Source organism: Lycorma delicatula, chromosome 2 (assembly GCF_047948215.1).
Source record: "Lycorma delicatula isolate Av1 chromosome 2, ASM4794821v1, whole genome shotgun sequence".
Lineage (NCBI taxonomy): Eukaryota > Metazoa > Arthropoda > Insecta > Hemiptera > Fulgoridae > Lycorma > Lycorma delicatula.
The window spans coordinates 33,091,280-33,118,292 of record NC_134456.1 but is presented as its reverse complement, the minus strand read 5'-3'; the positions used below and the strand labels follow the sequence as shown (position 1 = coordinate 33,118,292).

The 27,013-nt window shown below is 29.4% G+C and overlaps 1 protein-coding gene across 3 annotated transcripts in view; it reads left to right on the top strand.

Annotated features, from left to right (window-relative positions):
• Positions 1-27,013, top strand: part of jp (junctophilin) — a 367,551-nt gene that overhangs the window by 302,894 nt on the left and 37,644 nt on the right. For all 3 annotated transcript variants that reach the window (XR_012755451.1, XM_075358619.1, XM_075358620.1), the window contains exon 3: positions 24,924-25,219. Coding sequence is in view for 2 of the 3 variants with exons in the window: in XM_075358619.1 (XP_075214734.1) it covers positions 24,924-25,219 (296 nt within the window). In the remaining variant the exon portion in view is untranslated. The remainder of the gene's footprint in view (positions 1-24,923; positions 25,220-27,013) is intronic.

Below are 27,013 nucleotides of genomic sequence, written 5' to 3'. Positions count from 1 at the left end.
TCTTTCAATTTCTCAAACAAATGGTAATCAGAAGTAGCTAAGTCCAGACTATATGGTGGGTTGTAAATTTTCCATCCAAATGTTCTCAGTAAATCAGGTATCGAACCCGCAACATGTAAACCTGCATTTTCGTGCAACAGGACGACGCCGTCGGTCAGCCACACACGTCGCCGATTTTGAATGGCGCGCTGTAACTTACGTAAAGTTTCGCAGTAGGCTTGTGCATTTATAGTTGTTCCACGTGGTGTGAAATCGATCAGCAGTATTCCAAACCGATCCCAAAGGACTGTGGCCATTAGTTTGCGTCCAAATGGCTGTGAATTGACCTTCGTCGGTCTGATTGGTGATTGAGAATGATGTCATTCATCTGACTGCCGTTTTCTCTCTGGAGTGTAATACGAAATCCGTATTTTATCACCAATAACAATCGAATTAAGGAACTCATCACCTATTTCTGTGGACTGCATCAAAAATCCTAAAGCATATCCCGTTCGGATTTTTTGTGACGTTTGGTTAAGACATGCGGCGCCCAACGTACACAAACCTTTCTAAAGCCTAAATGGTCATAAATATCGCTACCAATAACAGCTCTTGAAACATCAGGGAAAAGAAGCGCCAGATCGGAAATCGTTGAGCGATGACTTTTCTGATTTCATCATCGATGCGTTTCAACAAGTCCTCGGTTATCGAGGGCCTCCCAGAACGTTCTTCATGCACCTTAATTCTGTTATTTCTAAACCTTTCTCACCATTTTCGGACGTTTCTTTCATTCATTACATTATCACCGTACACAGCAACCAACTGCCTATAGATTTCAACCGGCTTAACGTTTTGATGGTTGAAAAACGTATGAGTCGACGTATTTCTGAAGCTAAATGGTCATAAGCAATAACAAAGAAGCCTAAATTGGCGACCGATAATAGCTCTTGAAGTATCAAGAAAAAGAACCACCAGGTCGGAAATCGTTGAGCGACAATCTTTTCTGATTTCATCATCGACACGTTTCAACAAGTCCTCTTTTATCGAGGCCCTCCCCGAATGTTCTTCATCATGCATCTTAATTCTGTTATTTCTAAACCTTTCATGCCATTTTCGGACGTTTCTTTCATTCATTACATTATCATCGTACACAGAAACCCGACTGCCTATAAATTTCAGCCGGGTTAACGTTTTGATGGTTTAAAAAACGTACGACTCCACGTATTTCACAGTCGATTTTTCTATTCATTTTATAATATAATAACTCACACGTAATCAAAGATACTACAACACGACAATTTACAGACAACAATACAGTGTATACATTACTAGAGTAGCCGTAAATGACACAGGTTCGCTAACCTTAAGTAGAGAAATTTCCCAGCGATCTTTACTTTAGAGGTATCCGTCGTAAAACTCTTCTGGTATGGTAAATATATAATTAAAATGTTTAAATGTAATTAAAATGTTGAGAGTTGATACATTTGAAATGTACACAGAAGAATGCTCTGCGTCGCATGAATGGAAAGAGGACGAACAACTCTTCCGTGAATGGAAGAGCTGTCTATACAGAGGTGGTTGTCCGCAATATGTATCCAACGCATCCTCCGTTCTTTCAGCCATATAATCTGTAGGCCCGACGAAAATCTTGATAAGCTAGTCATATAGAAAAAAACCAAGGGCAGTGCGTCACGCGGAAGACCGCCAAAAAAATGGCTGGACCAAATTAAAAAGGCGATTGGAAAACGCTAGGCACGTTGGTTCAAATGGCAGAGGACCGTGAGCTATGGTGAGAAATTTTCAGCGGAGTTTGAATCGGGTCACCAGCTCTCAGACATGAAAGGAAGGATCACTAATGATGATGATCATCATAACCATGTTAAAGATCAAAACAAATTGAGATACCCAAGTAAATATAAATTAAATGTCATTTCATGATCCTCTTGCCTAAGTCTTTTTCCTTTAATCTATCATGGGTACTTAAGTTTTTTGTGGGGAAAACAACAAATATTGATTGTAATCACTCAAACTAAAAAAACTTCACAAGAGGGTATATATGAAAAGACGAGTGTCAACATTACATAAACTTATTTATTATTTAAGGTGTCTTCTGTGTTTTTCAATATTGTTTAATTATTTAGAGTTATTATTTTCTGTTGAGGTCTATGCAGCCAGTTTTTGTCATATTTATTTATAAATAAGGAAAAGGGGTACATGTAAACATTTGAACATCATACGAATATGTATGTTTCCATTCGTTATTTTTGTTATATTACTCGGTTGACTTCAATTGTATTATTCCGAAGTACCATTTTAGTTGTTCATTCACTAAAATTAGAAGAAGAAATAAAAAATGTATACTTACGAGTGTGTGTGTGTGTGTGTGTGTGTAACACACACATACACACAACTAATCGATGATTATGTTTGCCATACATAGAATAGTCCAATCAGTAATTCTCCGACTTTATAACCTTGTAAACACGTTGATTACTATCTGAGAAGACTACAAATTGGTAGACAATCTTTATGTGTAATAAAACAAGCCGATAAACTATTAATTTAAATTCTTGTGCAAAATAATATAAAATTCAATAAAAATAGCAAATTGAGAAACCAATGCCTTAATATAATTTCTCACCAGTGAATTCTCAGTTGCATGAGGAAAAATTCTTATTGTATTGCATTAGAAAAGATTATTTACGCATTCATTTAGGGATTTATCGATTAGGATATATTCCACAGACTGAAAATTACCCGGGGGAAAAAAAATATCCCCTCATTGGGACTGGGAAACGTGACAAAATCTCCATCAAAAAGATTACTTTAGGTCCTCTTCTGACATTCATTCTATACCAAAATCCCTCGGAAAATCGGGGTCTTTTACCCAAAATTGGAGAAATACAATTATGATTGGTAATTTTGCGTAAGCTAGCTTAAATACATAGCTATAAAAAAAATGTTTTTTTTAGATACCTAGAAAATCATCTTTCTTGAGATAAGGTAAAGTCTTTCTTAAGTAAAGATCAAGAGAAGCGGCGCAGAGTTATTAGTATAGGGACGGGAGGACAGCCCCAGAGGTGAGGGCCGGCATGCCCAGGAGTGCCAGTGCCTATGATCCTCTGCGGACTCCAAGGGATGGTAGGCACAGAAAAAGAAAAAAGACCCGGCGCTGTATTTTGGGCAGATATGTCCAGACACGGCGTCAAGAAAGGGCACAATAAAGACTCCTCAAAAGAGCTGATCGACGAGCCGACCTACCATGCCGGATATAGAGCTGGTTGGTGGGAAGACTCGTTATAGTAACCAGACACTCCTCTGGGTTGAGTTATATCCATCAGTCCGGAACGACTAGAGACAAAAAAGAAGGAAAATCCTAGTCTTCCCTTAACTGTATATCATGTAGAAATACCAAATGAAATTATCTAAAACCAATCAAGAGGGAATAGGTAAGTGTTACGAAGAGTAAGTTCCCTTAGTTAAGAGGTTTAAAAAGGTAATCCAACGGTGATCAGGCACCAAGTAGCATAGAATACATACAACAGCACTTGGCTGAGAATTTATCTGTATCATTTTTTTAAATTTATTGTTCCTTTATTTGATTAAGTAAAGAAAGTAATTCACTAATAACAATTTAAATTAATTAATTGTAACAATCTTTTATTATGATAAAAATAGAAAATTTCCCGATCTTGTTTGCTGTTCGAACAATTGCGTAATATCTTAGGAAAATTTGAATAAGAGAAAAAATATTTTTTTCGTTTTTATTTATCTCATAATATAACGCCTTAGAGGTATGATGGTATTTTTGTTAATTTTTTTTTAATATATATATTTAAAGCGATGGTGTGTAATTTTATTAATTAATTTGATTTACTAGAAATAAATAAAATTTTTAAAATTTATTTTTAAAAGATTTTCAAATTCTCGTTTGTAAAACGTTTTTCTATCTGCTTATTAGCTAGTTGGATATCAAAGAAATACCATTTTTATTTTAAACAGAAGAATTTTAGAGTGCTTTTTCAATACCATAAAATTTACTTTTAAGAACGAGATGGATGTCAATATGACATAATATAATAGAAGTTGAAAAATTATTTTAATAGAAATTTTAAGAATTTGTTATTCGAATTTGTTATTTTTATTTTAAAATTTTCTATCTTACAATTTTCTGCAAGTCGTCTACAGTCTAACAATCGATCTCAGACCAACAGTTTTAATAGTTATCTAAATCAAATTACAAGAATTAAAACACAAAAAATACCTTGATGTAAGATACGATATTGATATTTATAGCAATTTTCATAGCCTAAGGTATTAAATATTTGAACTGGTTCATAGATCCTCTGTGCAAAATAAAAAAAATTCTTAACTCTAAGCATAAGTTGTAAATTAAATTTATATCTATACTAGCGAAAACGAAATTCTACTGACGAAATATGTTTCTGTATCGCTGTAAACACACGTAACACATGTATTCGACATTTACATATAACAAAGAATATAATTAAAGTAAGACTAAACAGTGTTCTTAATTACTTAATGTGAACCAGCACCTTAATGTAGAATTGATATAACTAAAATTGGTTATGTAGTTCGACAATCGGTAACAAACAAATAGAAACGCACGTTACCTCTCAAAAACAAATCAAAACATTTCAAGGTTGTAAAAATTTAAATATTTTCTGCTTAACTACCAGTAAACATAATAATCACAAATATTATTAAACTTTAAACATAAAAAAATCTAATTAAATTTAACTGTAATTATATACAATTACTCTTCATTTATACCCGATAATCATGGTGTTAATTGAACACCGTTTGTCATGAATACAGTATCTTATTTAAGTAAATTTAATCCACCGTTTCGAATGATCAATATGGTTGTATTGACGAGACCCAGTATGACTATTTAATTTATATTACTCTTGAAGCTTTGTTTTTCAGCTCTTATATTATGAGCAAATAATGTTAATAGAAAGATCTCAAATGTTATCTTAAATGGCAAAATTTATTTTAAATTTAAGTGTATCAAGTTATATATATTAGTTAATAGTAAATATTAACATCAATAAATTTATTCTTAAACTTATACTTCTTTTGAAAGTGTTTTATGAATGTTCATATAGGTCTTGCTAAAAAAAGTGGTATTTTAAAAGGTCTGTATCTAACAATCATATTTTAATAATTAATAATAATAACAAACTTTCAATCATAAATCTTACTCGGCACATTTTAAATTATTTTCATAATTATTATAACTTGTTACATGCTAATATATATTTTTAAGAATTGTTTTAACATTTATTTAATTTTCAAAATAACACATTATACAAAATAAAACTTTTTTAATGTTTCTCTAAGTGTGATACCTTTCTCTGTATTGATTATTTTGCGTAGATTACAGATCTGTAAATAGAATCTTTCTATCATCTCACTTTAATAAAATTGCCACATTAAAAGTTAATATAACTTATGGGATGTCATATAGTACATTAAAACTTCTTAGCAGATATTCTTCTTTTGTAGGTATCTTCGTGTATATATCGATTTAAAATAACCGACTAGCAATAACACTCCTTGCCTTTGTTAACGGTTTTCCAAAACTGGAATGTCTTGGATGAAACGTTCATAAATTCATCACTTACTGACCCAAAATTTGGCGAGAAGAAATTCAGATGTGGATCTAGGAAATGGATTTTTAATGGCATATTACATTCCATAGCTCTCTATGAATTTATCAGTTTATCTACAAGATCCTGGTAATTTTGTGATCACCCTAAAATTTGTAGCAAGTATCTTTAAACGCAATCCAAGCAGTGAGTTCTACATTGGCCAACTTAGAATAAAATACTCATATCTGTTCAATACCCTTATTTGTGGGCGAATAAAAATCCCTTGTTTAATTTTTGCTTCACTTATTTTTGGAAATTTTTGCGTTATGTACAAGAATCCTTGACTATCCTTTTCCATAGAGTTTTCAGAAGTTTTTTAATTAATCTTAGTTTGACATGAAGGGGGGTAAAATTATTTTTTTCTTCTTTAACTCATGAGTTAAACTAAATTCAGAGCTTAATGACTAATGTTTTTTTCACCAGAAGTTAAGTTCTCATGTTCCTTGCACTGTTTTACTACATATTGCTGATCCCTAGCTTGACTGTCTCTTTTAAAAATAAAACAACAGTATCTTGTATACCTAAATGCGTGCCTAAAAAAAGGGTTGTTGCTTTTAAATCTGCACACACATTCCAACTATGCTTTTTATAATTTACTTTTGTTTCTCATAACATCATACGTTTCTTTTATATTAATTCCATAAGAAATCGGTACAGAAGAATATTTATTACTACTGTGGAGCAGAACTGCTTTTAACCTACACCAATGAAAAGGCGCCATTCATCAGGTTCATGAACCCGCCCTAATTGTAACGTAACCTTATCAATATTTGTACAGTAAACTAGGTAATTTTCTTCAAAAAAGTATTGAGAAAACTCTTTGCCCGAAATTATTGTATTTGTTTTACGTAAATTCCAACCTTGTAATTTTCAGCCTGAAATTTGGCGAGCTTGATTTTTTGATAAGTTTAAATTTCCTCATTTAGCTCACCTTGTAAAATAAGATGTGGCTTACTGGACTATAATTCAAATTCCGAATCACGATTGTCTTTTTCTATAATGTCCACTTCTTCATCGCTATTTTTCATGAAACAAGCTTTCAGGAACTTCGGGAAATAGAATGGATTCACTGTGAGGTGCACAAGGATAGGAACAGTGTGTTTAGATTTCTTCGAAATTCCAGACACATTATTTATACAGAAATAATAATCGGTTAAGTGATTTTTTGGTTCACGCCAAACCAAAGGGACACCAAATGGCAAGACTTTTCGTGTGCCTTTTAGGCATTCTCTTAAGTCGACCGCACAGTTACTACATATTATAAGAGGAGCTCATGTCTTATCCTATCATCGATTTTACAGTCAAAGTACAACTTACAAACTTTTTTTAACGAAAGATGTAACTTTTCTCATATAATTTTATAGTGAACTCGCTACACACGTAACAAAATCTGTCAGAATCATTTACACATTTACGAGACATTATGAGACTTCATTGTTCCCTCACTTAGTACAGTTATTACACTGAGAAGAAATTATACTATTAAAAGCAGTAGGCTAACAAAGTCAAACAAGCTTTGTATTGTTTTTAATTGTACAAATATGATGAATCTTCTTCATGTATACTTCAATAGAGAGGTACGATGTCATGAGGTATGCAATGTCTGCGTTATGACTTAAGTTATTGTTTCATGGTTAATAACTGATTATCAGAATTAAAAATGTATACTTGGCACATAAATATACTCGTAAAATAATCATATAGAATAAAAAAATGTACATATATAATGTGCATCATATAAAAAATTAAATATTAACGATTTTAAAAATTTTAATTTTGGAATTTTTCAAAAACGTGTGGTGATGGAAAACTTCTGACTTTAAATTCATTTTCAGAATTAAAAAGTAAATCAGTTTTATGTATCATATGTTAAGAAACTTAAATTCTGTTAAAGTTAAACTTTGTGTTAGAGTTAAACTTGAATATTGCGCAAAATAATAAATATAACATTAAAAAAGTTTATAACGTCCTTTATAAAAATGTATGCACCTAAGTATAATGCACTTGTAGATGCAATTCATTAGCACGTTTTTATACTTTTAACATAGTCAACGGTTCTGAAACATTTCAAAAAATCTTTTTTTGATGAATTTTTAAAAAAGTTCTCAAAGATTCTAAGATTATTTTATTTCTACGAATAATTTGTTTAAAAATCCACAAAAACATACTGTCTATTTGTTTGTCTTTTTATCAAATATTTTTACAAAAGTATGTAGGTAGATAATCAGTGAATTTTATTAAACAAAATAGATATCAGACAAAAATTTAACTCCTGTTTTTACTTCAAATATTTAGCCCAATTAAAATAGCGGATACGCTTTGTTTTGTTCTTTATAGAACTTTATCTTTTAAATTATTATAAAATCCCATTAATAAAAAATAAAACGGTATAAAGAGAAAAAAAGATTGAACTAAAATACCCAAAAATATTCTTTATTTTTATAAAATTTTACAGTTCATTTTTATTGCAAAGCTAAGAAAAACGAAAGAACACTTATAAAACAAAATGAATTTTATTCATGCCAATTTAATATTGATCAGTTACATAAACCGGGCTGTTCACCATAATATATACACACTTAAGACATTTGTTATACAAGCAATGCGCTTCAATTCGCATTGGCCTGCTGGTTCAACTTGTAGTACTATCCTTCAGCAATAACAACAGATAGCGTTAGTGATAATCTATGCGGTACATTGAAGTAAGAAAGTGCAGCGATGACGTAAACACGACTGTCATTCGAAGAGCAAAAAAAAATTCTGAAGTAGTATTGGAAGTTCTAGAACGTATGTGAAGTGCAACGACAATGGAGGCAGGAATATGGAACTGAATCGCCAACACGCTTAAGTATTGTTCGCTTGCGCGATAAGTTTGAAAGGGAAGGAAGAGTGATGGATATGTACAAGGGAAGATCAGGCCGCAGCTCGCACAGTCATAAGTGAAGTTTCGTCTATTCTCACGTTCACCACAGAAATCAATACGCAATGTTCATTTAAAACAGAAGTGATTAGGTCAAGCGTAAGTCGTATTTTGCACGGAGCAAAATGAAAAACTTATATTCCACAACCGTTGCAGGCATTGAATGGGGTCCCAGACAGAAGAATTCAGTCTTGTGAATAGTACCTTGCGCAGGTGGAAGACGATGCTAATTTTGTTTGCCAAATGGTGTGGTGTGGTGCGGTGAAGCACAGTTTAAACTAAATGGCACGGTTAACCGATGTAACTGTGTGTGTTAGGCTCTTGAAAATCCACATGTTAATGTCGAGAAAGCGATTAATTCTCCAGCACTCAATGTCTGGTATGGACTATCATCAAGGGTACTAATTGGACCGTTCTTTTTTCAAGGTACGGTTACTGGCCAGGCTTATTTGGAAATTCTGGATACATTAATTGTACCATGCACTAGAGCTTTATTTGGTGACGATTCATTTCTAATTCAACAAGATGGCGTCCTACCGTTCTTTTATCGGATGTGCGCGCCTCTCACTTTTTCCGTTTACTCTCTGGAACCACCGTAAGGTATTACTTCAGAGGATGAATGAGGATGATATGTATGAATGTAAATAAAATGAAATCCTGTACAGTCTCCGGTCGACCATTCCTGAGATTTGTGGTTAATTGAAATTCAACCACTAAAGAACACCGGTATCCACGATCTAGTATTCAAATCCTCCTTTGCTAGGATTTGAAACTTGGAAATCAGCTGATTTCGATGATGAGTTCACCATTAGATGTGTTAGTTATGTGCGCCTACCTGGATAATACTGTACAGGGACGTTGGATAGGACAAAGGGGCCCGATTGAGTGTTCCTCTGCTCTCCTGATTTAACACCCCTAGACATTTACTTGTGGGGAACCGTCAAAGACGTACTGAACAGAAGAAGCTACGGTCACTAGTGGAACTACGCCATGAAATTTAGACGGCTTGTGAAGTAATCCTTGTGTCTATTCTGGAAGATTGATTGCGAATGTACAGCATCCTGCTCAAAGTGTTTGTAGGCTGGTGGTATACAGTTTGAGCACTTACTGAAATAGCACGAAGTCTGTGTAATAACCTTTCCCTTTGTATTGTTTAATTATTCAAAATAATATGGCAGATATTTTATTTATAGTGAATATACATTCTTTTGAACAGCCAGTACTTTAATTTTAATTCCATGAAATTTAAACGCGTGAATTATTTTAATTAAATAGATATTTAAATGATGTATTAACATTTTTTTATATTTTAAGGTAACCAATTCTCAGTTTTAAAAATGCTTTTCTCAATAGATTTAATTAATTTACTCCATTACCGCATAATGAAAGATGATACTTTACACTATAAATTTAATTAGAATTCGATAATCCTACAGAAAAATAAACTATATAGAAACTCACCGACATTTTTCAACATTTTATCGGTTGATATCGATTTCGATATCAAGTTAGTGTTTTTCTATCTGTTACAATTTTAATTCTAACTCTAGCCAACTTCCGTGGCTGAATAGGCAGCGTCTTGGCATTTCGTGCGGAGGTCCCGGGTTCAAATCCGGGTCAGGCATGGCACCTTTGAATACGCTACCAGTTTCTACTGGATTAATGACCATAACTCTTTGATGCTCGCTTTAATAATCTCTCATAAAACAAGTTTAACTCTGAAACTTTTCTGTTATTTTATTTGACAGTCAGCCTATTCGAGAAAACTACAGGTGAACCACTCAGTTAAACAGTTCCAATACAGGAATAATTATGGCGTTTTAATTTTTTTTTTTTTTTTTTTTTTTTTTTTTTAAGAAAGATATATATTGTAGGGATGATTTAGACTGACCGATTGGTAACGTAATACGTAAAAATTAAGTAGTTTTCAGAAAATATATTTATCACCGAGATGTAAATTTCTTACTGAAAACATCGAAAACTTATCATCGATACTAAAACTTATGTAGAATGATCGAATAAGTAAACCAGAACGACGTTTCTTGACCTAAATTTTATCGTTTTTTTTTTAGATTTGATAACACTTTTTAACGGCAGTTTTTAACGGCTATCACTGACCAATTTAAATTATTTCAATTATATTATAGTATATAAAATTAAATGCAAAGCCAATTTTTTAATTAATTAGTATTCAATACCCTTAATAACAGCGATCAGATAACTTTACAGCAGTTAATAAAGAAAATATATATCCGTTTAAATATCGAAAAAATCTTCAAATGTACTGCAACTTCATTCTTTAACTTGCACTACAACTTTACTCCGTTAACAACACAAAGAAAGCAGTATTTGAATCATTTCGTTAAGTCCTTAATAGAACGGAAATAATAATTGTTTTTAAAAACGTCCGAATTTCTTATACAACAGGACCAAAACTTTGCTTAAATACTAAAAAATAAGAGAATATTAGTTCTGAAAGAAACTTTTATCGTCTTATTTCACAAGGTCAATCAGAAAATTTATTAATAATATAAATGATTCCTTATATCTTTATTAACAATGGAAAGTTGAATCAGATAGTTTTTATTATGGGTATTGTAGATTATTTGTTTAATAAAAGAGCAATGAACAAGTCAGAAACCAACTTTTTAACTAAGAGGTACGTGGCTTTATAGAAAGGTTTTTTTTTTTTTAATTTTTCGGACCGTATTATATAAATTTTATTGTCATAGTTTTTATTTATTTTAATAAGAGCAAATTTTAAATAAATTATGTCCATGATTTGCATACTAAAGATATGCGATACTTATAACGTAATCAAATACTATTACACTCAAATTAATATACTATTAATAATTATATATATATATATATATTATAAATTATTCAGTTTTCAGTTATTCGCAAATGCCTGACTTAGTAAAAAAAATAGCCCTTTTTAATAGCTTTCACACCTTTAGCCTTAATGGAATTTAAAAAACATATTTTTTTTATATAAACAAAGTTTTATGATTACAGGATGTGGAAATAGTTTATTTTATTTATTTTAAATTTAAAATCTTTGATTTCCAGTTAAAGCAAACTTGTATTGTTTTCATTCTTAATGTTTTTTTAAAATTATTTTCGAACTCCCGCTGTTAGAAAAGAATTTGTTTTACTTTTGTGACCTTTTTAATAGATCTAAATCTTACTACAGACAATAAAAAACGTTTGAAAGATATTCACCTGTAATTTATGCAAGTAGCGATTTTAATTTTTTTTTATTTGTTGGAAATAATTAGGTTACTCATTAAATTTTAAATTCATAATTAAAAGATTGAGTTTCAAAATTTTAAATTAACTAAACAATCCGAAAACTCTCCCGTATTCCAGTCAGTTTTAGCGAAACTATTTCAAATTTCAATACATCAATGGGAAAAATACTAAAATAAAAATTGTACTATGAAACCAAAAAATGAAAAGAAAACCATTTGATTTCTTATAGTGCATTGATTCTAAGGCTTTTTAGCTTCATGATCCCCAAAAAGTAAAAAAAAGAAGATATATAATGAATATTTTGTGACGTCCTTAACCCCATTCCAATATAACCTAGTTAAAACTACTACTTTGCTGTATTGATAGCGACAAGTACAAACATGCATGTATGAAGTGTACAAGCATGAGCAATTTACAAGTTCCCCAACTAGATGTGTACGTGCACTTTGTAATTTGCTCTTCTCGCATAATATTCGCCCTGAGAGCGTCATGTTCGAATATGCATATGATATGTTTGAATACGTCATGCTTTCAGTAGTAAAAAAGAGGGGTAAGGGAAGGGGTTGCAGAATGTCAGTTTAGTTTCGAATGCGAAACGTACGTGTGATCCTTTATTTAAGTTTTTAAAAGCGTAGTTTCATTGAAAATAATAATAAATGAGGTTTCAGTTTTTTTAGTCACACAGTGTAACTGTTTTGTTTTATTCAATTAGATTCTTATGAAAAATGGATAAATTTGTGAAAAAACGGAGTAGCCTATTGGTAAAAAGACAAAATTATACAATGACAGATATTTAATTTATGGTTTTACCTCGTTGGATGGAAAGCCACAGTGCGTTGTTTGCTTTCATGCTTTCATTTGATGTTTTATGATTTCCGATAAAATCATGAAAACATCAAAATTAGTTTGAAACTAAACATCCGGATCATGAAAACAAGTTCTTGGAATTTTTCGAAACAGAATTACATACTTTGAGAAATCAACAACCTTCTGTTTGTAAATCAAGCCGTACTGATAAAAGTACACTTGAAGCATATCGTAGCTAAGTTATACAAACTCCAGACAATCGCAGAAAACGTATTGCCTGCTGCAGTTGATACGGTCAGTGTTTTAATAGGCGTGGAAGAAGCAAACAAATTGAAAAAATTCCTCTTTCTAACGACTTAGTATCAAGGCGAATCGATGATATGGCTACCGATGTTCAGATACAAGTAAATCAGCAAGTGAATTTTTTAGTATTCAGTTTGATGAATCCAACCCACCGGCTTGATCTAGTGGTAAACGCCCCCAAATCAGCTGATTTGGAAGTCGAGAGTTCCAGTGTTCAAGCCCTAGTAAAGTCAGTTATTTTTACACAGATTTGAATACTAGATGGTGGATACAGATGTTCTTTGGTGGTTGGGTTTCAATTAACCACACATCTCAGGAATTGTCGAACTAATACTGTACAAGACTACACTTCATTTACACTCATACATATCATCCTCAATCATCCTCTGAAGTATTATCTGAAAGGTAACTACCGGAGGCTAAACAAGAAAAAGAAAGAAGAAAATTTGATGAATCAAAAGATTTGGCAAACATTTCTCAGTTCTTATGTTTTGTGAGATACGAATGCGATAGGAATAGATCAATCAAAGAAAATTTGTAGTTTTATAAATTAATAATATATAATTAATACCCGGTCACGCAACAGGACAATATTTTTTTTTTATGTTTTTAATGAAGCTACTAAAAATTAAAACATAGATGGGACAAAATGTATTATAGTATGTAGTGATGGACCAAAAGCGATTACAGCAAAGAACAGTGGATTTCTGAAAAAATTGAAAGATCAAGATACCAAGTGGAGAATGAACGCACTGCTTCCTTCACAGATATGCTCTTGAACAAAAAAAATATACCGGAAAATCTCATTCAGATTCTTTGTAAAGTTGTAAAAATGGTTAATTTTATTAAAATTAACATATTTATTAAAATATTAAAATGAGCGAAAAGATAAAATCTCTTCTTTTCCATACAGAAAAGAGCAATATCCAATTGTTCTTTTAGTTATTATTATTAAAAGAACAATTATTAGATGGTTATCGCGAGGGAAAGTGTAACCCAGTTATTGGAATTGAGAGATTAATTAATAATATTTTTCCAGGATAAACAAAGCCGCTGTCAATGTTTTTACAGAATAATGAGTGTATGTTGCTGTTGGCTTACTTAGCTGATGTATTTTTGCATTTAAATGATTTGAATGTGAATTTACAAGGACGTGATAACATTTTATTAATGGCAAAGTTCACGCTTTCATTAAGAACCTTGATATCTAGATTATTTACCTTCAAACCAAAAATTTTGATATGTATCCACTTACTTTCGATTATTTGAGAAAAATTTGGATGACGAAGACACTATTATTCACCACAGTTTGGATAGCATGAAGACGCATTTGCGTGAGCAAAAAATTCAGTTGGGAGTATTGTATTCCATGGAAGATAAAAATTATTTCTGGAAGAGATGGGTACTGAATCCATTTAGTGAAAACGTTGTTGCAGCTACTAAATTAACAGTTGAGATTCAGTACCAGCTTATCGATAAAATATTTGAACTACCATTTACATCTGAATATTTAAATACGTTTTAGCTTGCTTGTCGAAGAAAATATAGAAATTTAGTCACAGAAGCATTGAAAATATTAATCCCTTTCGCCACGTCTTATCTTTGTGAAAACGGTTTTTCGTTTATGGTTGCGCTAAAAACCAAATATAGAAATCGTCTTATATCATTTGAAAATAATTTTCTTTTGTGTGTTTAACATAAATCCAATTATGGGGAAATGTTTGAATGAAAAACAAACGCAACCATCTCGTTGATTTATTTTCTTTAAATGTGTAAAATCTTCTATAAATGTAAGTAAAATGTTTACAATAAACTATTTTCTTTTTTACTTCCTTGTACAAAGTAAAGGAAGTATTGTGATCGCGAAAAATTTCGCCTTTCAGATTTCAACGGAAATATCCATTTTGACCATCCCTGAATCTATTTTGACTAGTTTCGACGTGATGTCTGTACGTACGTATGTGCGTATGTATCTCGCATAACACAAAAACGATTAGCCGTAGAATGTTAAAATTTTGGATTTAGGACTTTTGTAACATCTAGTTGTGCACCTCCCCTTTTTATTGCAATCGACTAAACCGAAAGTGTTCAAAAAAGCCCAAAATCCAAAATTAATTTTGATTTTGGACTTTCTCTAAAGTGCAGTAGTAAGACCTCATTGAGAACTTTTCAACGATCTATCATAGGTGATACTTATATTCATTGGTTCCAGCGTTATAACCAAATAAAATTTTAATTAATGAAATATTTTGATCTTACAAGGGGAAGGCACATCGATTCGAATCCGACTTCATTTCCTTTTTTTAACTTTTTTTTTTTAATTTAAATATATTGACTTATTAATAATTATTAACCTCTGATTGTAAAAAAGTTTTATAATAAATAATAACTCAATAACGAGTTATTAGTGGGATAAAATTTTATGTACTTTTCATTTTAAAAAAGTTGTGTAATCTAACAGGCGTACAAGGAAGTCTTGTGGCTCCTCATCCGATTTTTTTCATAAAATGATTTCATCATTGTTTACGTGTAAAGTTTTTTTTTTTTTTTTTTTAACCTCCGGGGCCGCAGTTAAGCATTACTGTACAGAGGATGGGATGAATGATTTGTAGCGTGTGTGAAAAATGCCATGCCTGACCGGGATTCGAACCCGGGACCTCCGGGTGAAAGGCCGAGACGTGTAAAGTTGTAGACTAATTTCGCCACCCCTCTTTCATATCACTGCCACCCCAAGTTGAGAAACGCTGTTACAGTGGAACTTTATTTGAAAAAAAAATGCTGTAGCGGCTTCACAGATAATAAATAATATTTTTTTAATTTTCTAAAATATTTTATTGTGCATAGTATTTCCAAGTTATTCAAAACGCCGTAAGATAATAATTACCTGTTCGATATCGTACTAAAAAAATTCTATAATTATTTTATTTTCAACATTTGTTAATATACAAATTGATTTATGAAAAGTGAAACAAACTTTCAGGTTATGTTCTACTGGTGAAAATAAAAAACGTTCTTATAGGCATAGGTATGGAAACGTCTAGTTAGCAAGTGTCGGCTGATGAAAGATTTCTCCCAAATTTCTGGGTCTCCGGTAAAATTAAACCAGACTATAATTCTTGGAACACAAATTAAGGGGTAAATTTAGTACTTTTACATGAAATATGACCATATTATTTATACCATTTTATGCAAAATCAAATTTTCTGCAAGTATTCTTTAAAACTTTTATGTCATTATTACCCATTTAACAAAGTTATTATACGCTAAACAAAATAGTGTATTTTCAATCCTAATCTTTTGTCTTTTGCTCCAGATTTCTCAAAAAAATATAGTTCTTGAGCCCAATTTTTTCAATTTCAGATCTCTTAAAGTTAGATTTCATATAAAACCATTAAATTAATCCCTTAATTTGGGTCCTAAGAATTACAGTCTAATTTAATTCTTTCCGAAGGCGCAAAATCAGAATGAAATTTTTCACCAGCCGACATTTCCAAAACGTTTCCGAATTTATGATTTTTCTTCTTTATTTTCACCAATAGAGCATGTTCTGAAAGTCTGTTTTATTCTTTGTAACCATCCTCCATAAAACTAGTAATTAAAAATATGTAGCAAGCATATGTATGGCTGTCATATAGAATACAAAGGTTTATTTTTTCGTATGATTTTTTTCAGTACCTATTTTGAGTAGAACATTTTAAAAATATTTTCCAGTTATTCAATTAAATTATTTTTAATTGCATTTTAATATTGATTTTTAATAAATTTTATTAATCTATTTTAGATTTCTTTGTAATTATTTCTACTAAATTATACAATTTCAAGATTTATTACTATAGTGTAAGAATCTTGTTTTTTGGTTAGAAATTCTCTATGACTAGCATAACCCTGTTTACAAGAACCTTTAATTGATATCTTACATAACGAATTTCAGACAGTTTGATTTTTCGGTTTGTACAATGTTTGCCATCTGGTTTTGTCACAGTTAAAATATGTAACCACTGCAACTATCCTAACTGAGATAAATAAGTTTGATGCATAGTTAGTAAAAATCGATACATCCTTTCTGAAGTTACAATGCTGCAAATGTTCTATATATATATATATATATATATATATATATATACATATATATACAAATGAATGTTTGTCTGTTTGTTCCGTATGCGTTCCTATACCATTCATCCGATTGATATGAAACTTTAGTGAGTTGTGCGCACGCCCGCGAAGGTTTCTGAATTAGTTTGGGCCCGCTAGGTGGCGCTGGGCTCGAGATATTTTGAAAAATTTTATTTATGGTCCGATTCGGCTCATATTCAGCATATGAGTTACTTACATGGAAAGAAATACCTCCGCAAAAAATGGAACCGCCAGCTGGCGCTGGAGTTGGGATATTTACGAAACAAACAAACAAATACAGACTTTCTTCTTCTATATATACAAAAGGCAATTTTCGTATGTGTGTCTGCTGTAGACTAAAAAACTATTGAACCCATTTACGCGTGGATTTTTGCAAAATGGTCCGCGTTGTCCAGAGAAGGTTTAAAGCTATTGAAATTCTCGATCTGACCATTAGAAAGAAAGTTAGGGGTATTTTGAATCAACTACTGTGTTTAGAGAGTGGTTTGAATTAAATCCGATAGGTAGTGCTGTTGTTTTGCCAATTGCATTTATTTACATTCTGACTTTCATAAGGTGAAAGGTTAAATTTTGTGAAGTTCTGTAATGTTCAGTTTTTTAATGTTTTATCAAACTTTCAATTGTGTTCATTTAATATATATATATATATATATATATATATATATATATTCATATCTAACAATAGAGAAGCATTGCCGGGTCTGCTAGTATTCATATAAAATGTAAGTGATAATACAGACTGAATAAGTCATATGAAATCTTGAAAATTTTAATTGGTCTTTTCAAAAAACTATTATGATCTGAAAAACATCTGCAATTCCGATCTGTAATTAAAAAAATTGTAACTACAAAAATTATGTATATATCTTTAAGATAGAACTTATTAAAAATAAGTGACAGTTATATTTTTATCACTATTAGTATAATAAATGGTTAAGACTTTAAACTTTCACCGACTTCATTCGTAAACTTATTTTCATTTGTAGAAATCTGTTTAAAAGCACATAATCGAACTTTGTGATTCGTTCTGGTGACAGATTAGAACTGATTTCAAAAAACCTATTCTTACCTTTAAATCACCGATCATTTAGTTAAAAACTTTCATGAACTTTCTTGTATCCTAAATTAAAATTTATAAAAAATAGTTTTTATATTCTGCAATTCAATCAACTCTTAGATATCTTAGACAAAAACTTTCAGATATAAAATTAAAACAGTTTACAATATTAATTTTTTTCTTTAAATTATTATCGCTAAACGTTAATGCTAAAATTAAAAGCAGCAATGGTAAATTGGCTAACAATGCGATTTAAGATACAACATAAACATAAGAAAATATAAATTAAATGTCTAATTATGAAAATTGAAAAAGGTTTCATTAAAGGCAGGATAATTAAAGAATAAATTAATCAAAATATGTTGTAATTTCTCTATAATTTTTTTTTACTTGCTTTTCTTTAACTCATAATGTTTTTTTTTCATATTTGTCTTCAAATCTTAATCCTTAATTTAACATGCTTCCTGACAGTGCCGATTGATGAAATTTTGCACAGTTATTAAGGTCGGTCTATTGGTTTTGCCAAATGCTAGTCATAGAGAATTTCTAACCAAAAAACAAGATTCTTACACTATAGTAATAAATCTTGAAATTGTATAATTTAGTAGAAATAATTACAAAGAAATCTAAAATAGATTAATAAAATTTATTAAAAATCAATATTAAAATGCAATTAAAAATAATTTAATTGAATAACTGGAAAATATTTTTAAAATGTTCTACTCAAAATAGGTACTGAAAAAAATCATACGAAAAAATAAACCTTTGTATTCTATATGACAGCCATATTGTGATTCGTTCTGGTGACAGATTAGAACTGATTTCAAAAAACCTATTCTTACCTTTAAATCACCGATCATTTAGTTAAAAACTTTCATGAACTTTCTTGTATCCTAAATTAAAATTTATAAAAAATAGTTTTTATATTCTGCAATTCAATCAACTCTTAGATATCTTAGACAAAAACTTTCAGATATAAAATTAAAACAGTTTACAATATTAATTTTTTTCTTTAAATTATTATCGCTAAACGTTAATGCTAAAATTAAAAGCAGCAATGGTAAATTGGCTAACAATGCGATTTAAGATACAACATAAACATAAGAAAATATAAATTAAATGTCTAATTATGAAAATTGAAAAAGGTTTCATTAAAGGCAGGATAATTAAAGAATAAATTAATCAAAATATGTTGTAATTTCTCTATAATTTTTTTTTACTTGCTTTTCTTTAACTCATAATGTTTTTTTTTCATATTTGTCTTCAAATCTTAATCCTTAATTTAACATGCTTCCTGACAGTGCCGATTGATGAAATTTTGCACAGTTATTAAGGTCGGGTGACAATACAATATTCTACAATTAATTTTGCAAACATTCCCCCGTACGGGGGTAAATTTGTAAAATGTATATAAGCAACAAAAAAAGTTGTTAATTTACAATCGTATTTCAATAATAAAAAACTTCACTAATTCGTTACTTTGTGTAGTAAATATTTGATTGAAAATTTGTTTGATATTTTTTAAATATATTAGAAATCTCAACATATGATGTTATCTTTCGAAATCCAAATTAACCTATTATTTAATGTCATGCAATATATGATAATAATTTGATAAAAGTATGACTAAAAAGTAGAAAGCAAGGTTTTACATTTTTTTTTTTAATTTTTTTAATATTATTTATGAAACATAAGACAGTCTAGCCTGCAATATAAAGTATTGACCATAAGTTATATACGGAAATTCTTATACAATATATTTTTACAAACAAAACATTCGAGGAATTAATGACAATCTGACAGTTCTACAAAAAATTAAAAAAATACTATAAAAATTTTAATTTTTTACGTTAAAAGTAGGCAGCATCATCCAGTTTTTTAAATGCTTTTTTCATTAAATAAGAATATTAAAATAAGAAATTTTTAATCCACTAAAGTTCATCCTAAAATAATCTTATATTTTATTCAAAATTATTATAATTAAAGAATTAAATTAGTACAGATAATTTCAAAGGTAAAAGGTACTTTAAAATTTTTGTAGAGAATAATCTAATAACTAATATCTATAACTAATATAATATAATAATATCTATAACTAATATAATCTATAACTAATATTGATAAGTTTATCAATTTTAAGATATGTAGGCCTACTTTCACTTTCCCACCTAGATAGCGCTACAGCAGAGCTATAGCTCTAAAAGGAAGTATTGTAATCGGACAAGTTTTCCACGTAATCAAATAAAGCCGCGTTCCGGATAAGTCCTACAACTATGGGTTGTTTCTATTTCACGGCTTAAACACACATACACACACAACTTAATTTAAAATATTTATCATTTTATTAAATATAGTATTTTTTAGTTATTATATGATGTTCGGCACTAACAAAACTAATGTAATTTCACAACTTACATAAAACAAACTTCGCCGAAGTGATTGGCAGATTGGTGTAGCCGCGAGTCTTAATCAATCAGATAATCGAGTTCGAGACTCAGCCAGACCGAGTTACTTTTTTGCACTTTAAATATTATTCATTTATTTAATTCTACCACTCACCTGTGACGTCACAACATAAACGACTACAACAGCATTATGTTGTAGTGCAGTTATTTTCTAAACAAAAATTGGCTTTATCATTCTATAAGAGAGATTAAATAAGCCTTAAGTTTCTAGTTGATAAAAAAATAATAATTAGCCACTCTTTAAGAACATTCTCCTCAAATCAATTAATCAAATTAATTAAATTAGTAATTTAAAAATTATTTTAAAATAAATATTTATTTTTAAATTATTATTATTTATTATTATAATAATAAAATAATAAAAAATTATAATAAAATTAAAGTAATAAAATAAAAAATAATTTAATAATTTATTAAAAATTATAATAATAAAATAATAATAAATTATTTTATTATTATTATTTTTATTTTAATAATTATTTTAATATTATTTTTATGAATAATTTCATAATTCTTTTAATAATTTCTTTTTCACATTTAATTTATTAGATTAAAAAAAATTCTGGTTCAGGTATTTGGTATGAGCTGAAATTTTATCCATTAATTTCTAAATGTAATACAATTATATTAACAAGTTAATGATTAAAAAAAGAGATTTTTGTTTTTCTTATTACTAAATCAATTGCCATTTGTTATATCTCGTTAGTTGAACCGATCATATAAATAATACAATACAAAATTTTATTGCAAATAACTCAACAAATTTTATATTCTGTATACAAAATACACAACTATGTATCTAGGGTTTTTGAATTAGCTGGTATTTTAAAAATATAATATGCTTATACGTGTTTAATTAAATTAAGATCTTATAAAAATAAATGAAAATAAGAACGAAATTAAAATGAAATAATCCTCTGAATTACTTCATAGGTAAAGATCCTTAAATTTAGCCATGATAATCAAATTTAAATCATTACCAGTGTAAAGAACTGAATAACAGTTACCTCATTATTAGAAACATAAATGTTCTCTTTCAGTCATCCCTTTAACTTCTTTCTTTAATTTACTGTACAACATTTTATAAAGTAATGAGGTTAGGAGACAATAACCTAATGAAGAATTGGATACGTAAACAGTACAGATACTTTAGTGTATTTTAACTAAAGATTGCAAAAAATGGAAACAAACTAAAAGCAGGTACGGTAAAATAAAGAAAATAGCAAGTGTTAAGCAAGCATATAACAGAATAAATAATTAAGTAATAAGTCAGACTTAGTACTTTGAAATGTTTTGTTCAGAGTGTTCTTCTATATGAATTTGAAACACAGATGCTAAAAAAAAAGAAAGTTTGGAGGCATTTTAAATGTAGGTGTTAAGTAGATTAGTGAGGTTTAAGAAGAGAAATAAAATGAAGAATTAAGAAATAATGAAAAAAGTAAATGAGAATAGAAATTTAATCAGAACAATTCAAAATGGAAAAGCTAACTGGTCTGTATAAACCATGCAATGAAAATAATTGAATAAAACAGTGCTACAAGGATCAGTAAAGGGTAAAAAAAAATGACCAGAAAAGATTAAAAATTATAGATAGTCTTAAAGAGAGTAGGAGCTATCAGGAACTTAAAAATGTAGGAGAATGGAAGTAGAAGTATTGCAAGGGATCTGTTTCCAGAAAGATCTGTATAATGATAACTGTACTATGATTCTTACAAAGTGATTATAAAATCTACAATAATCAACTAAATCTTCCCACTCTTATAATATGTTTGATTTTTTTTTTTCTCTATTTTCAAAATGCTTATATTAGTTATACTAAAAATAAATTGTTCAATCGCTTAAATACAAATTCTGAATAACACAAAATAAAAATAAATACAAGTAAATATAATAGCAATATTATTATTACAGAATAGAATTTAAAATAATTACTTTTTTTGTAGATGAGAAACATTTATTTACAGAGATGTAAATACTTGTAGAGAACAAGTTTTCACTAAAATAATACCCCTGTTATTTCTCTGAAAAGAATATTTAATGATCAATACATTTAAACAGCTCTGATTTTATTTCAACCAAATACATAAAAATTTATATCATTTTTATGTTTTGTGTGTGTGTTTGTTTGTGAATATATGTGTGTGTGTGTGTGTGTGTGTGTTTTACATTAAATTTATTTTTAACTGAACTTTTTTACAGTGAAAAACTAATAGTATTTTTTTATAAGCTATTTTTATGAATGTATTGTTTTACCTAATTGATTAATTTGTGTTCATAATTTAATTAATAAAGTCTATTTTGTTAAACATAAATTAAAAAAAGAGAAAAGTAACAGTATGATTATAGAGATATGTCTAATTTGATTAAAAGTGCAGAATTGACAGAACAGAGAGTAGTGGCACTGAGGCTTTGCTCAGGATGTCTGGGGCTTTGCCCGAAATACTCCTACAGGGCTATTCCTGGCCCAGTGTAATGCTATACAGTTCTACTACTGTCTGGACTGATAACATTGTAGCATCATCTCTATAATTTTACTGCTACATTTTATTTTAAAGAGAGCAAAACAGAGAGTATCTATCTTTAACCGCACCATATTATACTTAGTATTTCATTAGAAATAGTCATATGTAATTTTTTTTGTGAATTAATAAATAAACCAAAAATTAAAAATTACTTGTTTTAACAAGCATTTTTAATAAATCATTACAAATAAGCCAAATTATTTTTAGACATTTTAATTTCTAAAATTATTTTTGCTGGATTATTGAAATAAGGAGATAATTTATTGTCATAAATTCTAAAGACAATATTTTCCTCAGCTAATTTAATTAATTTATTTTCTGTGTAATTAAAAATACGTATGTTAAAAAATAAATTCTAATATAACCTTATGTAAATAATATATTTATTATGTTCGTTCTTACATAGATAAAAAAAAAATAAATTACTCTTACATGTACATAAAAAATATTAATTGACTAACATGTAAAAATTAAGAATGATCCTCCAAATAAAAATAGTCTTCTATTAAATAATATAATGTAATCATTTAACAAACCACTTTTATACAAATATAAATATATAAAAGTTAAAAATTATTTACCTTTTTCAATAGAATTTAGTTACTCTTAAAATTCTTATTCTATTGCCAAAAATGTTTTTCCCTCACTAGACCAATTTTTTTCTTAAATGAAACAACCAATTTATGATTTTTTAAGCCTGGTGTAAAAATTATTACTAAACATAAAATTTTCTTGCATGTGATTTAGTGAAACTTTTGTAAACTTCATGAAATTTTTTTGCTATTGCTAATTTTTAATTTGATGTTTTCAGTTAGAATAAGTAACTTCTCAAAAGATTGGTAATGCTGTCTTCCTTTTTGATATTCAGTCAAAAAGCCCATTTAAAAATAATAAAGGTATACTATTTTGTTCATTTTTTTATACTTTCAAAAACCAAATCATATAATTCCCACTAATTTTGAAGCATAAATGTGTCCAGTACAATGTTTTAATTTTATTCCTGAAATGGGAGTGCGCTGACAAATTTTAGACCATTCCAGTAATCCATACCTTCACAAAAGGTGAGCAGACCTATTCATTTGCAATCACCAAAAGTGATTGCACCTTTTCATTTATATTGTCAGCATGTTTCTGTCCTGAAACAGAATAATGTACTTTAGCATTGAATGTTTTTAGTAATAAACTACTTTAGTGATTGAAATTTTTTGGTTTATTTTCTAGAACTGCTGAATTTATTTCATCCAGTTTATGTGTAAAAAACTGAAGTTGTAACTTTTACATCAAAAAAGGGTGTGATTACAATTTCTGTAAAGGCCATATACATATTTTATTTCATTTACAGAAAGAAAAATATTCTTAAAATAATACTTACTATTATTACGTGAAAAAAAGGTTTAATATTTATTTACAAACATAAATTACAACATATAAACTTCATCATTTTTATTTTTTACTAAATTATATCACCAATATAATTCACCTATTTAATTTTCTAACAAAGACTCTTTATTAAAATTTTCCTTGAAGTATGTTTATATTATGGCTAGAAAGAATGCTGGTTTTCTGCCGCAGCAATGAAATTCTTTTACGTAAATGATTTATGTACAAATATTTCATAACACATTGTATAAACTAGATTTAAAAAAACAAAAGCATTCTATTTTTACTTTACCTTCTTAAATTTCATTCTGACTATATTAGTCATAATGAACTTGTTTAATATTTATCTCATCCATAATAAAAAACTGTTAAATTGAAATTGGTTTCTTATTAATAATTTTTATCATTTCTTTTTTTCAGGGACGTATCAAGGCCAATGGTTACGAGGTATGAGACATGGTTATGGAGTACGTAACAGTGCTCCATTCGGTATGGCATCCCACTATAGGCCAAACAAAAGTTTAAGAGCATCATTAACATCATTAAGAAGTGAAGGTGGAGGTTTACCTGCGGGAGCTGAAGCTGCTGCTGAACGTGACAGAAGGGTGGATGACTCACGTGGCGGTTTTGTATTAAAAGCTCGTAGTGATGAACCACCTGCTCGCCGAAGATCCCTTGTGGAGAAATCAACCAATATTAAAAAATCTATTCTATCTGTAAGTTACTGTTCATCTGATTACATCTTACTCATATGTATAGAATTCATGTGTATACAATGTTTAGTTAGTTATAGCTTTTTTATTTTTCAAGAATATGTTTTCTAAACATTATTTTTGTACTTTATTTTGGCACAGACTTACATTCTACACCTCATCATCTTAAGCATTCTATGTATTGAATTTTCATAAATTTTGAGATGTTATATTCCAGTTGTTGATATCTATTTTTGTTTTTATATCAATTTAAAGTTTTAGATCATTTAAATACATATTAATAACTTAAAAGCAAATCCTCAATTTTAGCAGTGGAAATTACAAAACCAAGTTTTATTAGAGAAAAGTTCTATAAAATACATTGTTTTCTTCTGCAGTGTCCATTCTAAGACTTTAAAACCCACTAATCATTTGGATAAAAAAATCTGAATTTGGATAGGATAGAAAACCATATTTCCAAATGACCTGCAGATTCCACAACTCCTAAATATTTATCCCAAAAATAGATAAATAAAAAAAAAAAAATATGATTGAAATCAACTTAAATCATTAAAGTTAATTAATGCTTGTTACAGTTAGACTACTGTTTATTTATAAATACTAATGAATAATAAATAATTTGTTATTGGAAAATATCATACATAGTTTATGTTTTTAAGGTATAGAATTTCACTAAATTTTAAAATTAATTAGCATAAAGTTAATCCTCTAAATAAAATACCCTTTCCAATATGGACCAACATTACCATCTATGACAGAACTGAAAGAAGTAGGTGAGCATATTGGGAGCATAATTTCCATAAAGTTAAAGTTAAAGAAGCATTTTAGGCAATGGTTCAAGTTCAGCAGTTAGTTAATGATACTTTCCCTGTATCTCCCAAAAATTGACTTAAATCTTATTTTGAACCATTCTACAACATTTTCAAGTGCCAAAATTTACAGCTGAAAAATAAGTACTTAAAAATTAAATATAAAAAAGGTCTAGATGTCGGTGACTTAATTTAATAAACAAATTTTAACTTCCTCCATTTTCTCAGTGTCAAACTAATTTGCATTCATACTGTTATAAGAGCAATTGTCATAAGATTCCAGTCCCAATACTTTATAACTTTAAATAATAAAAACCTCAGCTATTTACAGACAATAAGAAACAGATGGTGTCAAATTACAAGAGGTTATTTCTAAAGTAAAGACCGTTTCATTGTAAAAAAAATTTCTTCTTTAGATTCTATAAATATTTTTTTATTTCTCCTAAACTTCATACCTTATATCTCTATATAATCATCACATGAATTAAGACATTTATTATAGCGATACACCAGCTTCAATATGACCTCGTCGTATTCTTCGGCCGCCAGTCCATTTAGCCACTGATTATCAGCATATTTCAGATCATTGTCACCACTTACCACTCAAAATCTTTCAATTTCTCAAACAAATGGTAATCAGAAGTAGCTAAGTCCAGACTATATGGTGGGTTGTAAATTTTCCATCCAAATGTTCTCAGTAAATCAGGTATCGAACCCGCAACATGTGAACCTGCATTTTCGTGCAACAGGACGACGCCGTCGGTCAGCCACACACGTCGCCGATTTTGAATGTCGCGCTGTAACTTACGTAAAGTTTCGCAGTAGGCTTGTGCATTTATAGTTGTTCCACGTGGCGTGAAATCGATCAGCAGTATTCCAAACCGATCCCAAAGGACTGTGGCCATTAGTTTGCGTCCAAATGGCTGTGAATTGACCTTCGTCGGTCTGATTGGTGATTGAGAATGATGTCATTCATCTGACTGCCGTT